Raw genomic sequence first — 15430 nt, forward strand, 5'->3', positions numbered from 1 at the left:
ACCATATAGTAACCTGTACTATAGTAACCGGTACCAAGCAATAACGGTACCACATAGTAACCGGTACCAAGCTATACCGGTATCATAGCAAAACCGGAACCATATAGTAACCGGTACCATAGTAACCGGTACCATAGCAAAACCGGAACCATATAGTAACCTGTACTATAGTAACCGGTACCGAGCAATACCTGAACCATATAGTAACCTGTACTATAGTAACCGGTACCAAGCAATAACGGTACCACATAGTAACCGGTACCAAGCTATACCGGTACCATAGCAAAACCGGAACCATATAGTAACCGGTACCATAGTAACCGGTACCATAGCAAAACCTGAACCATATAGTAACCTGTACTATAGTAACCGGTACCGAGCAATATCGGTACTATATAGTAACTGGTATCATAGCAAAACCGGTACCAAGTTAAACCGGTACCTTAGCGAAACCGGAACCAAGCAATAACGGTACCATATAGTAACCGGTACCAAGTTAAACCGGTACTATAGCAAAACCGGAACCATATAGTAACCGGTACCATAGCAAAACCGGTACCATATAGTAATTGGTACCATAGCAAAACTGGAACCATATAGTAATCGGTACCAAGCAATACCGGTACCATAGCAAAACCCAAACCATATAGCAACCAGTACCATAGTAACCGGTACCGAGAAATACCGGTACCAGAACAAATCTGGTACCATAGGAACTAGTACCAAGGTAAAGCGGTACCATAGCAAAACAGGTACCATAGTAACCGTTTCCATAGCAATAGTTTATAGCATTATTATTACTATTATATTTTATAATAAATAATTACTTTTATACTACAATATATTGATAAATGATTTTTTTTCCAAAAATTTGTCAATTAATAAATTATTCCGTGTATTAATAATTCTTTTTTTTTCGCATTTGACAATGGTAACAATAATAATACTATAAATTTATTGACGTTAAATAAGAAAAAAATTCGGTTAGATAAAGATACTGCTTAAATATTTAAGAACCGACTGCACCGAAAGTCAAGTGCGAGCATAACGTCTATGATTTTGAGATCAAGTTAAATATACATTGGAGGAAAAAAAATACTCTTTTTTCCTTTTTTTTTAAATTAAACCAAAAATTCTTTTTTAAAAAAAAAACTAAAAATTCTTCTAAAAACAAAAAAATTATGATTTTTTTCAAATTAAAGAAAAAAAAATTCCTATAAAAACAATTTTTTTTTTGTAATAAAAAACAATTTTTATTATTAAAAAATAATTCTAATAATATTGAAAAAAAAAATTCATATCTTGGCATTGAATGTAAACAGAGCAATATAACCGCATATAAAAACGAATGTAAATTAGAAATGTATGTATAATAAAATCAAGCACACATGTGTACAAATTAACTTAATTAATAATTTAATGAAACCTATCAAAGCATATAAAATTGAGTGAATTATAACGCCTTTTGAATATATTTACAAGCCATACACATATATATGAGATCAGTTTTCACGTGAGATGAATTTAAAAAAAAAATGAAAATTATGATCTTACTTATACCTATATATATATATATATACAATTAAGAATCATCGTCAATTTTGCAAGTATACGTTTCATTTAGAATGAAAGAAATAATTTTTTTTTGCTTCTTTTTTTTTTGTCAAGAAACTTTAATTATCGGCGTCTGATCAAGGGGAATAATTACTTGCGAGAGTGATATATGTATCTTTGAAAGTAATAACTTATCGTTAAGAATTTTCTTCGTATATATATTATATATATATACACACAAAAAAGCGAATAGAGTGTACCAAGAATCAGAATGGAAGTACAGTGAGGGGGGAAAAGGAGGAAAGAAGCAAGGGAAAAAGAGATAACCGGTATATATAAAATAGAGGTGCATGACCTTTTTACTGACACTTTCAAAAGCCAATCTTTCGTCAGGTGATCGATGAGTTGTTTGCACTCGATCACATTCTTATTACACTTGGCCCTTTTATATAGCGCGTTACATAGAAAGAAAGAAGCAAAAAAAGAAAAAAAAATTCAAAGAGGAAAGTAATTTTCAAATTTCCGCAACGTACAACAAAAAAATCGTAATTATTTCCATTGAATAATATTGGTATAAAACAAACACCGAAAAAACGGTATTCTAGTTTTAAGATTATTATTTTCTTAAAAAAAGATTCTTAAAAATATTCTTAAAATATTCTAGTTTTAAGAATGTTATATTCTTACATAAATATTCTTAATAATATTCTTAAGCAGATTCTAACTTTAAGAATATTTTCTATGTACTAAATCTTCTTCTTCTTAAAACAAGAATATGCGCTAGAATTGACGTGCTGCTAGCTTGTTTTTTTAATTTTTCACGTTTAAAAATTTATAAAAAAAATATTATTGCGTTTCTTAATCTTATCTACGTAATTTAAGTTTTTGTGATCCCAAATTGAAAAAAATGTTCGACAATTGGTTAACATTGTCTTTAAGTATTAAAATTGTGTTCTTTTTTGAAAACTTTAATAAAAGTAATATTTTTAAAATAAAAATGCTGTACTTTTTCTTTATTTGAAATTATGTATATTTTGGTTTAAAATTAAGTATTTACTATTCTTAAATTAAGTTTATAGTATTCTTAAAACTGCTAAAAGTATATTTCTTGATACAAGAAGAAAATATACTTATTTTAAGATTATATTCTAAAAAAGTGAAGAATATATTTGTGGCGCCTATTTAAGTCTCGCATATTCTTAAAATAAGTTGAAAATTCTTAAAATTAGAATATCGTTTTTTCGGTGAAGAAAATTCAACATTTATTTTTCAAAAATTATTATTACAACAACAATAATAATAATTAAAATAATAATAATAATAATATTATTATTATTAGTAATAATAATACTTGTAGTAATGATTATTATTAATTTATACATATGAATTATTATTGCGGATTATATACATTAATATATAGAGATTATTATAGTGGTGAAATGCCATTAGAGATTTTCGATGGATCGATATACCATTGGCCGTTAGGTGGCAAGTGACATATTGACGATGTCTCTTGCATTTTGCACCAGCATGCGTGTCGCGTATATTTATATATATATATATATATGAGTTGCACATATACACGTGTGACGAGTTACTGAGACGTGGCAGAAATTTCAAATTTAATAAAAATGGGACAAATCTTGTGAATTTCAACAATTCATAACAACCAACTTATGCAATTTTTTGATACTTTAACAAGACATGAAAGTTCAAATATATAAAAATTCAATAACATTTAAATGTGATGAGGAAAAAAAAAATTTATTTCTCGAAATTATGTACTGAATAAAAAAAAAATTTATTTGATTCAAATAATCAGTTACTTATTATCAAATAAATATTTACTTCACTCAGAGAAATGGTATATTTGTCTCCGAGCCTACTAACTCATTTATTTGTTGCAAATATATTTTATTTCATTGAAATAAAAAATTTATTTGAGCCAAAGAAAAATTTATTTCTGACAAAATAAAATTTTTATTTACGCCAAATAAATAAGTTAGTAGGCTCTGAGACAAGTATATGTTTATTTAACTCAAATATATATTTTATTTGGTTCAAATAAATCATTTCTCTGGGTGTTGAAGCAAATAATTTTTAAAATCAAACATATAATTGAAATAAATAAACTGTGTATTTCAAACCAATAATTTCTGTATTTGAAGCAAATACCATTTAATTGACGAATTAATAATATTTATTTGCTAGAAATAAATATTTATATTTGTTAGAAATAAATATTTATTTGATAATAGTCAACTAATCGATTATTTAAATCAAAATTTTTTTTCAGTGTACCACTGTAATTTTAAAAAACATTCAGGATTTAAAAATACCATTTTTAACGTTTTACGGTAAAAGGGACCGTAGCTGCAAAAAAATTTAAGGTTATGTTTCTGACTTTTGAAGTGAAAATAAACAAAGAACATCAACTCTTAATATAAATCACTGATTTTTAAATTTTCATTACTTCAAAAATGTTTAATAAAGATTTTAATTTTACATAATTAAAAATAATGATTTAATCAAAGTAAAACTATCACTAAACATAACCTTAAACTTTTTTTTGCCTCTAAGGTCCCTTTCTTGAAAAATTAATTTTTTTGGTTTTGTTAAACTTTTTTTCTATATTTGAATTTAATATAAATGATCGCGGTTTAATTTACAATTTTTGTAAGATTTTCACAAATTTAACGATTTCTTGTCACGTATATATATATATGTTTATGTTGAAATAGTCCAATTTACCGTTATACTGGACTGATAGTAATCATCAATTACTACTGAACATTTACGGTCTCGCCTATTCTCAATCTGGGTCGTTAATATTAACGATCATTAAAATGGTAATCAAGCTATCAATTGCTTTTATTTTCATCTTTAAAGATCCTGCGAAATTTAACGATTTGTATTAGGAATCGTATATATATAATTAGATTAACATACCGAATTAAAATAAAAAAAAAAATATATATATATATATACTCCAAATTGTATTAATATTTTAATTAATTTTTAATTTTGTTATAATTACACCTAGAGAAATGATTTATTTGAACCAAATAGAATATAATTTATCTTAGAATCTACTAATTTATTTATTTGGCGTAAATAAAAATTTTATTTATCATAAATAAATTTCTTATTTATTTGGCGTAAATAAAAATTGTATTTGTCATAAATAAATTTCTTATTTATTTGGCGTAAATAAAAATTTTATTTGTCATAAATAAATTTTTCTTTGGCTCAAATAAATTTTTCTTTGACCTAAATAAATTTTTCCTTGGCTTAAATAAATTTTTTATTTAAATAAAATAAAATATAGTTGCAACAAATAAATTATTAGGCTCGGAGACCCATTTCTCTGAATTTAAAAAAAATAATAGAAAATTGTTATTATTTATCATTTGAGAAATTTTATATTACAATTGCTTTTCGATTTGTAGATTATTTTTTCTTTTTCTTGATCATGAATGAAATCCTCAACATTTATATCGTAGTTTAATCCTAAAAGACGCGATTTGTGTATATATATATATGTGTGTGTGTATGTATGTGTTTCCTCGAAAAGCAGCGTTCTCATCTGGAGATTTGGTTCGCTTTGAAACTAAATCGTTTACTTTCATGAGCCATTCGTAGAAACGTGTGCGGCTCTTGGATTGCTAAATTTAGGATTTTGCTTTCTGTTAATGAAAGAGAATGTAAATTATATAACTCCTACTTAGATAATTCATGATTGTCTTTTATACCCTTAATTAAACTCTCATGGAAATTATTATTATTATTATTAATTTTTGTTAATATTATTTTTATTCTTTTCATAAGAAAAAAAATATAAGAATAAATAAGAATAAAAATATTTTTATTTTTTTTATAATGAGAATAAAAATAATTATAAAAATTTGTCAGTAAAAATAAAAATTCATTTTTAAAAAAAAGTAATAATTATTTAACATTGGTATAAATAAAATAGGAATAAATTTAAAAATAAAAATGATAATTTATACAGTTTATATAAACGGAAATAAAATCATGTCTTTTTCAATATTGCAATAAAAATAAGGAAATATTAATAAATACGAATTTAGAAGCAGAACTTATTATTGTTCAAGACAATAAAATGTTTAGATAACACCAGAGACGTTGATTTCCAAAATTAACTTTCAATATTGAAAACAATATATCCTTTCAATAAAATTTTGAAACAAGGTTAGGGGAGAAGCTTAAAATTAGAGTAAAATACGATTTATTGTATTTTATTATGTAATTCTTATGTAAAATGAATATTTTTTTCATTCATTTATGAAGGAAAATTTATTTTATTTATTATTAAATATAATATATTAAATATATTAAATTATATTATAATTTATGAAAATAATATTTATAAAAATAATAATATATTATTTAATAATTAATATTATAAAATTTGTCTCAATTATTATTTATGTAAAATTTGTTTCAGTATAATTATACAGTATATGTAATTAAAGGAATAAATTTTTTTGCACGCATGGGGAATTGAACCCCATACCTTTTTAGACGAAAATGATGCAAATGACCACGCAGCCACGGTGACTTCTATTATAATATATATAATGTACCCAAATAATTGTAAATATACTTGTAAATATAATTGTTAATATAATTGTAAAAATTGTAAATACAATTTTAAATACCAATACTTGTAAAAGAAATATAAAATTAAAAAAAAATTGTGAATATTTATTACAATAAAAAATGTAATTTTTTAGATAAATGTTTGAATATATTTTTATATAAATTTTTTTTGCGAATTATTAATAAAAAAAAAAAAAAAAAAATGACTAATGGAGAATAATAATTTCCGGTTTCAGGACAACGAACAGCTGACGACATTTGCCCACTTGTCGGACTACCACGTATACAGGATTCCGAACGCAAAGAGGTACTTCAACGCACCCTTCGAGTGGGGCATTTGTCTGAGACCATCGAGCAACGCAGAAGCAGAAGACACGGAAGCTGGTGAAGCCGGATTCAAAGTGATAGCCTTCCACAGTGAAAAGTCACGTGCCTGTTGGCTCACAGCCATGAGGCTGGCAAAGGTGAGTCTCACGAAAAAAAAGCAGACTTTTTTTTTTATCTCTCAATATGTTTTCTTTTTACTACAATTTTATTACGAAAAACGTGTTTTTGGAAAACAATTTTTCCTATATTTTGTAACGTTTGTAATTGTAAGAATCAATATTTTAGCTCGCCGAGTCAGGGTTCATTTTGATTCCAACAAAAATAATTACGGGTTAATTACAAACTGAAACAAATTATTTATTTACAACGATATTTACTGGTGAAAAATATACAGGCGTACAGATAAATCGTGGAAGTCGGTTTTACACAACGATTGTCGGCGTCTATCGCGATACGTTGAGCCGCGGAATCGAGATTCGGCACCAATCTGGTAACGTCGCTTATTTGAGCCGCGCATTAACGAAATCGGCTTCAACTCGCAGCGATGAGCCGCGAAATCAATTGTAATACTGCCTAAAAATTCGCGATATTCTGGTGAACTACGAGTAAAACTCGTGTTCTAATTATACGAAGAGTAAAACTCCTAAGTATATCTACAAACGATAATAAAACGGAAAATTTACTTTAAACTGCGGGAATACAACATTTCTTTACTATACATTTGTTACGTTATTTTACCTCTTGATACGTTACTTTACAATATTTCTTTACTATACATTACGTTACTTTACAATTCGTTACTATACACTATTTACACATAAAACCGATATAATGTTCGATGGGTAAAACCCGACGAACGAGAGTAAAACTCTCTACAAAGATTTTCGGAGTAAAACTCCTAGTCAGGTGAGTAAGACCCACCCAGACTCCGTGCTATTTACACATAAAACCGATATAATGTTCGACGGGTAAAACCCGAGGAACGAGAGTAAAACTCTCTACAAAGATTTTCGGAGTAAAACTCCTAGTCAGGTGGGTAAGACCCACCCAGACTCCGTGCTATTTACACATAAAACCGATATAATGTTCGACGGGTAAAACCCGATGAACGAGAGTAAAACTCTCTACAAAGATTTTCGGAGTAAAACTCCTAGTCAGGTGGGTAAGACCCACCCGGACTCCGTGCTCTCCAAATCTAAATTAGTAAAACTGTTTACTAATTTAAATTAGTGACTCACTTTTTGCTTTAGAATTAGTTAAATTTTACTAATTGTTAGTTAAAGTTACTAATAATTAGTAAAATTTTACTAATTGAGAAGCAAAAAGTGAGTTACTAATTCAAATTAGTAAATTTTTTTACTAATTCAGATTTAAAGAGTGTAGCACGAGAGTGACGGTCCTCAGCGAGAGCGCAGCTTATATAGCCGATCGGTGGGCTAGGCGCACACGAGTGAGCTTTGGCGATGCGGCCCGCGCGGCGAAATCGGGTACTACGTCTTTGTGCTGCACGGTCGGTAACTTGTTTATCGACGCGCGATAATATTTAGTACAAATATTTACCGAATGATTTCTAACTATCATTACAATTTATTTTTTAAATCTGATGCGAAAAAAAAATTATTTTCCCTTCTTCTTTGAAACGGTTCTTATACAAAATTAATCGCGAGTGCGCCATTGTTCCAGATTTTGTTTTTAAATTCAATAATTTTGTCGATTTTTTCAATAATTGGTATAAGGGAGCGTTCAAAAATTACGTAACATTTTTTGGGGGAGGGGGGGGGGTCAAGCACTTTGTTACGGACAGCAGAAAAAATGGCGCTAATGTATGCAATAACGTGTTACATGGGGAGGGAGGGGGTCAAAATTTTAAAAAAAACGTTATGTAATTTGTGAACGCTCCCTAAAACAGTTAAAGAATAGTTTTGAAAAAAAACTAGCACGCGGGGGATCGAACCCAGGACCCTTGGGACGCGAATCGTGTACTCTGACCACACAGCCACTTATACTTAAATAATATGTCTTAAATGTTTAATTAAACTTCTCAACCTTTTTATTCGCAAATTTGGCACAAAAAATTGATTTCAATAATTAAATAAATGAAGGAAATTTAAATTAAAGATTTTAATTTTTATTGATCCCTAATCAAAAAAAAAAAAAAAATAACAGATGAAAGAAAGTCAGGGTTGAATTTTTTCGAGGACAGGATAAAGTTAAAAAAAAATTCCCCGCCGAAGAACGATAAAAACTACTATCAGAAAACGAATGGAAAATGAATAATGAAAATATTACGGATGAGTGGATGATTTTGTCTCAGTCGCGCGCGTATATAGATGGAAATGACGTGTTACGTAATCAACGATGAAAAGGGTGGAAAATCGAGTTATGGAATAGAGAGGAGAGAGAGAGAGAAAGAGAGAAAGGGATATAAACAAATGCGTCAATTCTGCTCGGGTTGGTTGGCCTCTCGAAATTGCTTTTCTCTGCTGATGAAGTTTGTAATGTCGGGTATATACTATATACCGTCCTAGGAAGTCCAATAGAGAGAAAGAGAGAGAGAGGAAGTCGACACTCGAGAATGACTTTGAGTCTACACTTTCCAACCCAAGAAGAATAGAACTCTAAAGAGTGGCATAATAGGAGAGATGCAGTTCATAGAGACTCCCGTTTTACGGAAGTCATTTTACTTCAGAATTTACCATATAGGTATTGCATTAAATTTCCTAATTTCTTTTTTCTAAATTTTCCATTTTTAAAACAATTTTTATTCGGCAGAATTTAATTTTCATTTGCCCGAAACTGCAAATGACCGAAAAAATAATCGACAGAAAGAATTGCGATTTTTAAAATTAATTTTTTGATTCGTTAATTTTTGAAAATCGTTCGGTCATTTGTAATTTCATACAGAATTGTATAAGAAATTCTAATTTTTCATACTAAAGAATTTTCTGATACAATTTTCATTTGTCCGAAATTTGCAAATGACCGAAAAAATAATCGACAGAAAGAATTGCGATTTTTAAAAATCAATTTCTGATTGTTTGAATTTTTGAAAATCGCGTCGATTGTTTTGTTCGGTCATTTATTGTAATTTCGGACAAAATTGTATCGGAAATTTTGATTTTTCGGTTTATTATAAATTCTTATAAATTAAAAACAAAAAAAAATTTTTTCACAAAATTCTCATAGATAATTACCACGGCGGAAAATGCATATTAGAAATACACGAAACAAAAGCGAATATGAATCATGGGAAAAAGATTTCCGACAAAATTGAAAGATAAGAAAAACAAAATGAGAATTGTGTCTCGAAGCGACAATTTTCTTAACGAGAATTCTTTTCTTCTACAAGAAATATATATTTACTAAAAAATTAAAACAGAAAAAAAATAATAAATTTAGATCTGTAATATTTACAATTGTTTAAAATCATCTCTCGTTTTGATGATATTTTAAAAATAGCCTTCTATTGTTTTTTTTTTATGATTGACTTCTCTAAAATATTTTTTTTTTTTCAATTTTTTGTCTTGTACCTGATAATTTTCCTCACTCTGATCTGCTTCTTTCTTGGTTGTAAGAGAACGCCCCCTTTACCAAGGATGGCACACAAGGTAGTACTTAGCCATTTCTTAGGGTGGGCCTTGCAACGCGCTTTCATCTATGAACCATAAGATAAAAAAAAAAAAACAAAATCTGAAGAGCCTCCAAGGCTTTAAGACCATAACCAGTCTCCAATTTTTTTTTTTTTAGCTTTTTCTAAACAATCGCCTCGTCCATATTTCATCTTCCATCATTTCCTCGCTTCTTTTCTCCATTTCTCCTTCTATAATAATTGTCGATACAAAAAAAAAAAAAAAAAAATTTATAAAATCAATCATGGAAAATAATAAAATTCTAAAATAATAATAATAATAATTCTATAACTTGTTTGGAGAGTCAGTGACACTCGGAGATGGTTTCAATTAGTGTCATCTGCTTAAGCTGGATACATATCTATGCACTTAGCATCCAAGTCGTTTCGAAAGCGTAACCATAACAACGTTCCTGGGATTATATTTCGTGTCACACGTGAGTTCTGTCCCAACTCTGGTTGGGTTTTTCTCTTTCCATATACATATATATATATATACAGCTCTCCCATCAACTTGCTCCGAGAGTCAACATAATACTATGGCACATACGATGCCAGAAGACCTCGGGGGCTTTCAAATTATTAGTCTTCTGACCTTTCGCGACTTTTCTCTCTGTCGAAAAAATATATATATATAAATATTATTTCACTATAAGATTATTTTTTTTAAATATATTGTTCATCTCTCTCTCTCTCTCTCTTTCTCTCCGTATTCTCATTCTCTTTCCCCGGAACCCCCAACCACTATATGTCGTGAAGGACGGAAATACATTATCGACATTCGCCCACGTTATACCTTTGGGGTTGGAATTTACGTTCGAATTTTATATTTTTTAAATTTTTCTAAAGAAACTTGTATTTTTCTATTATTATTGAAAATAATTTGTTTTTTTATTGGAAAATAATAGGTTTTTTTATAAAGCAATATGTTTTTTATAAAATAATTTTTTTTTTATAAAATATAGTAATTTGTATTTAATAAGGCGTGTAGTTAATAATAATAATAATAATAATAATAATAAAGATTTAAAGAAGCTCATTTGTATAGTAAAAATGTCTTCTAGTATCGTACAAATTTTTGTATGTGCGTTCGTGGTCAAGTGGTTAGAGTATCGGTCTGCGAATCTTAGGGTCGTGCGTTCGATTCCCGGCGCTTGGGATTTTTTCTCTAGTAGTACGTAGGCGTTTAATAATTTAAATAAATAGTAATAATAATGGTTATTAAAATATAATAATAATAATAATAATAATAATAATAATAATTTAATATTCAACTGAATGAAATGAATGAACAAAATAAAAAAACAGAATAGCACTAAATAAATAATTGAATAAACAATATGAAAAATACAATAAATGGAGAAAGTAAATAAACAGAAAAAACTTAATAAATAATAAAAACAAGATTAATAAATAAACTAAACAAATAATTAAACAAAAAGGTAAATAAACCAAAAAATAAAAAAAAACAAATAGAAAATAGAGCAATGGAAATAAATAAATAAAATAATAAAAATAGGCAAATATACTAAATGAATAATAAAAAATACATAAATAAACTAAATAAATAATAACAAAAGATAGATAAATAAATTAAATAAATAATAAAAAAGATAGAAAAAATAAACCAATTAAAATAACTAAATGACCAGAATAAATAAAGGAATAAAATTAAACAAAAGAATAAATAAACTAAATAATTAAACAAAAGAGTAAAGGAACCAAATAATTAAAAAAAATATATAAATAAACAAAGAAAATACAAAAACTAAATAAATAACAGAAAAATAGGTAAATAAACTGAATAAATAATAAAAATAGGTAAATAAAATAAATGAATGATAAAAAAGATAAATAAATAATAAAAAAGATAAACAAAAATAAACCAAATAATTAAACAAAAGTATAAATAAACCAAATAATTAAAAAAATATAAATAAATAAAAGAAGGAAGTAAATAAATAAACTAAATAATAGAAATAAGTAAATAAACTAAATAATTAAATTAGCAGAATAATAAACAAACAAGTAAAATAAATAAACAAAACGATTCAAAATTGCAAATAGATGTAATAATAATTATTGTAAATTCTCCAAAGACAATTTTATTCAACTCGCGATGAGTATATTGAATCGATTGTTGGACGATATTGGACTTGAAAAAAAATAGCATGAAAATTTAATGTAATTACTGGGAAATTGCTAATGAAACTTGAGGACAAATTTCTCCTTTATTTATTTATTATTTATTCATTTTTTTTTCTTTTTTTGAAGAGTGAGAAGCTTTTGAAGGAAAGTTGGTAGACAAGTCTATCGGTTTTGTAACATAGTTCAGTCTGTTCATCCGTTATGTGTCCGCCAGCCTTATGGGTCGATACGGCGGGTCATACCATGGTCCACACCCACATTCCCGCACACAGTCTTGAATTGCCTGTCGCACCACCTCACTTACACCTGTCCTTTCTCTCTCTCTTGCACTTTATACATATATATATATATATATATATATATATACATATACGTGCATACGAAATTTATCCAATTTTCGTACAACTCTCTTTCCTGCAATTCTAACTAAGAACGACAATTTTACATCGATTATAAATTTTATCGTTCCATTTTTTCTGTTTATACCCTATCAAAAATTGACTACTGGCGCGATATTGGTACCAGTACCGCGCCAATAGTGAATTCTGTCAATTTTTGGTAGAGTGAATTATTATTTTATTATTATGCGATTTTTGAAGAAATTGAAAAATATTGTTTTTTGTTTATAATTAAAAATAAAAATGGAAATTCGAAGAAAATCAATTTTCCCTATTGAATAATCTCTTAAATTGCTGCTATAAACGTAATTTATTTCCCTATTATTCATTTCTAGGGACTACACCCTGTAATTATAACAACACTTTGAAAATAGATTAAATTATTTTTGCCAATCCCCTCTATGAATTATTTCAACCAAAGAGTGTGTAATTTAATTTTTTTTATTTATACATATATATATATATATAGAGAGAGAGAGAGGAAGTGAAATGAAAATCTTCTCGCGTGATGTATGTTTCTCGAACGTTTGAAAATGTTCCCCTTTTGGAATCTTTGGGGGCGACTTAATTGTTACTTTAGGAGTTAAAGTTTGCAGTTCTAGTTCACAAAAGATAAGAGATTTAAATTGCAAACTAGAATTTATATATGTATATATATATATAGGTAACGGTCGAGTGCGAGGTGTGAAGTACCGAGGCAAACGTAACGCAGGAAATTACGAAACTTTGATTCGACGAAAAGGGGGCCGTACCACCCCACCCCCAACCTCTCCTTCTCTACTATATATATATATATATATATACCATTAAATTATCTTCGGTCTGGCCTATTGTGCGGACTGCCACATTTCGATTTCGATCGATTTCCGCCCCGATAAACAATTCTGCATACACCAGGTGTGCAATGTGCGAATATATATAGTATATTGTGTCTAAAATTCGTCAAAACAACTTTGACCATCATTCGTTTTTCAAAAAGCCAATTTTACATTCATTATAAACACTTTCAATTGTTGTTCAATTGCGAATTTTGTCGTGACCATTTTTGAATTAAAAAAAAAAAATTTTAACATTTTTAAATTTTGTTTTAAACAATTTTTTAATATATTTTTTTAAATATATACGGGAGAAAATGGAAAAACGAATAAAGTAACTTTTAGTATCTTTAAAAGTAAAACTGGAATTTTCCGCAGTTTCTGAGCATTACTGTCAATTTTTACTCCAGAAATAGTAAAATTTACTCCAAAAATACTAAATTTTACTCCGAAAATACTAAAGTTTAATCCGAAAATAGTAAAATTTACTCCAAAAATACTAAAATTTACTCCGAGAATATTAAAATTACTGTCGCGCATTACTGTCAATTTTTACTCCAGAAATAGTAAAATTTACTCCAAAAATACTAAAATTTACTCCAAAAATACTAAAGTTTACTCCGAAAATAGTAAAATTTACTCCAAAAATACTAAAATTTACTCCGAAAATAGTAAAATTTACTCCAAAAATATTAAAATTACTGTCGCGCATTACTGTCAATTTTTACTCCAGAAATAGTAAAATTTACTCCAAAAATACTAAAATTTACTCCGAAAATAGTAAAATTTACTCCAAAAATACTAAAATTTACTCCGAGAATATTAAAATTACTGTCGCGCATTGCTGTCAATTTTTACTCCAGAAATAGTAAAATTTACTCCAAAAATACTAAAGTTTACTCCAAAAATAGTATAATTTACTCCAAAAATACTAAAATTTCCTCCGAAAATAGTAAAATTTACTCCAAAAATACTAAAATTTACTCCGAAAATATTAAAATTACTGTCGCTCATTACTGTCAATTTTTACTCCAGAAATAGTAAAATTTACTCCAAAAATACTAAAATTTACTCCAAAAATACTAAAGTTTACTCCGAAAATAATAAAATTTACTCCAAAAATACTAAAATTTACTCCGAAAATAGTAAAATTTACTCCAAAAATACTAAAATTTATTCCGAAAATATTAAAATTACTGTCGCGCATTACTGTCAATTTTTACTCCAGAAATAGTAAAATTTACTCCAAAAATACTAAAATTTACTCCGAAAATATTAAAATTACTGTCGCGCATTATTGTCAATTTTTACTCCAGAAATAGTAAAATTTACTCCAAAAATACTAAAATTTACTCCAAAAATACTAAATTTTACTCCGAAAATACTAAAATTTACTCCAGGAATAGTAAAAATTATTCCGGAAATAGTAAATTTCACTATTTCTGGAGTGAAAATTGTCAGAAATGCGCAGTAACTGCGGAAAATTGCATTTTTACTTTTAAAGTATAGTAAAAGTTACTTTATTCGTTTTTCCATTTTTCTTCGTGTTTTTTTTAATATATTTTTTTAAATATTGTTTAAAATTTTTTTTATTTTGATATATTATTTTTCAATTTAATAACAATATTGTTTCTTGAAAAGTGCTTTTTATTCTTTAAATGAAATTATATAGAATAGAAAAGATTTGTAAAGAACCGTAATTCCCTCAATTGTTTTTCTAATGAAACAATAAATTCTGTTTCGAGTTGAGTAAATATAATTTTCTGAAACGGGCGAGAGAATCCTTATATAGAAGAGGGGGGGAAAAAAAAGGTTAACTGCCTTATCCCTCTTTTTTTTTTTTGCCTTATAATTACAAGGCAGTTTCCTGATTTTAAAAGCCAAGTCTTTCTCTCCAGATCGGAATATTCGGTTCCATGTAATTCAATATTGGTATT

At 27.6% G+C, this 15430-nt stretch overlaps 1 protein-coding gene across 4 annotated transcripts in view; it reads left to right on the top strand.

The window, feature by feature from the left end:
- Positions 1-15430, top strand: part of LOC127281853 (growth factor receptor-bound protein 14-like) — a 438976-nt gene that overhangs the window by 342544 nt on the left and 81002 nt on the right. For all 4 annotated transcript variants that reach the window (XM_051305804.1, XM_051305807.1, XM_051305805.1 and 1 more), the window contains one exon: positions 6414-6641. In XM_051305804.1, coding sequence (XP_051161761.1) covers positions 6414-6641 — 228 coding nt within the window. The remainder of the gene's footprint in view (positions 1-6413; positions 6642-15430) is intronic.

Source organism: Leptopilina boulardi, unplaced genomic scaffold, assembly GCF_019393585.1.
Source record: "Leptopilina boulardi isolate dan_hultmark-lab unplaced genomic scaffold, ZJU_Lbou_2.1 LbouV2_278, whole genome shotgun sequence".
Classification (NCBI taxonomy): domain Eukaryota; kingdom Metazoa; phylum Arthropoda; class Insecta; order Hymenoptera; family Figitidae; genus Leptopilina; species Leptopilina boulardi.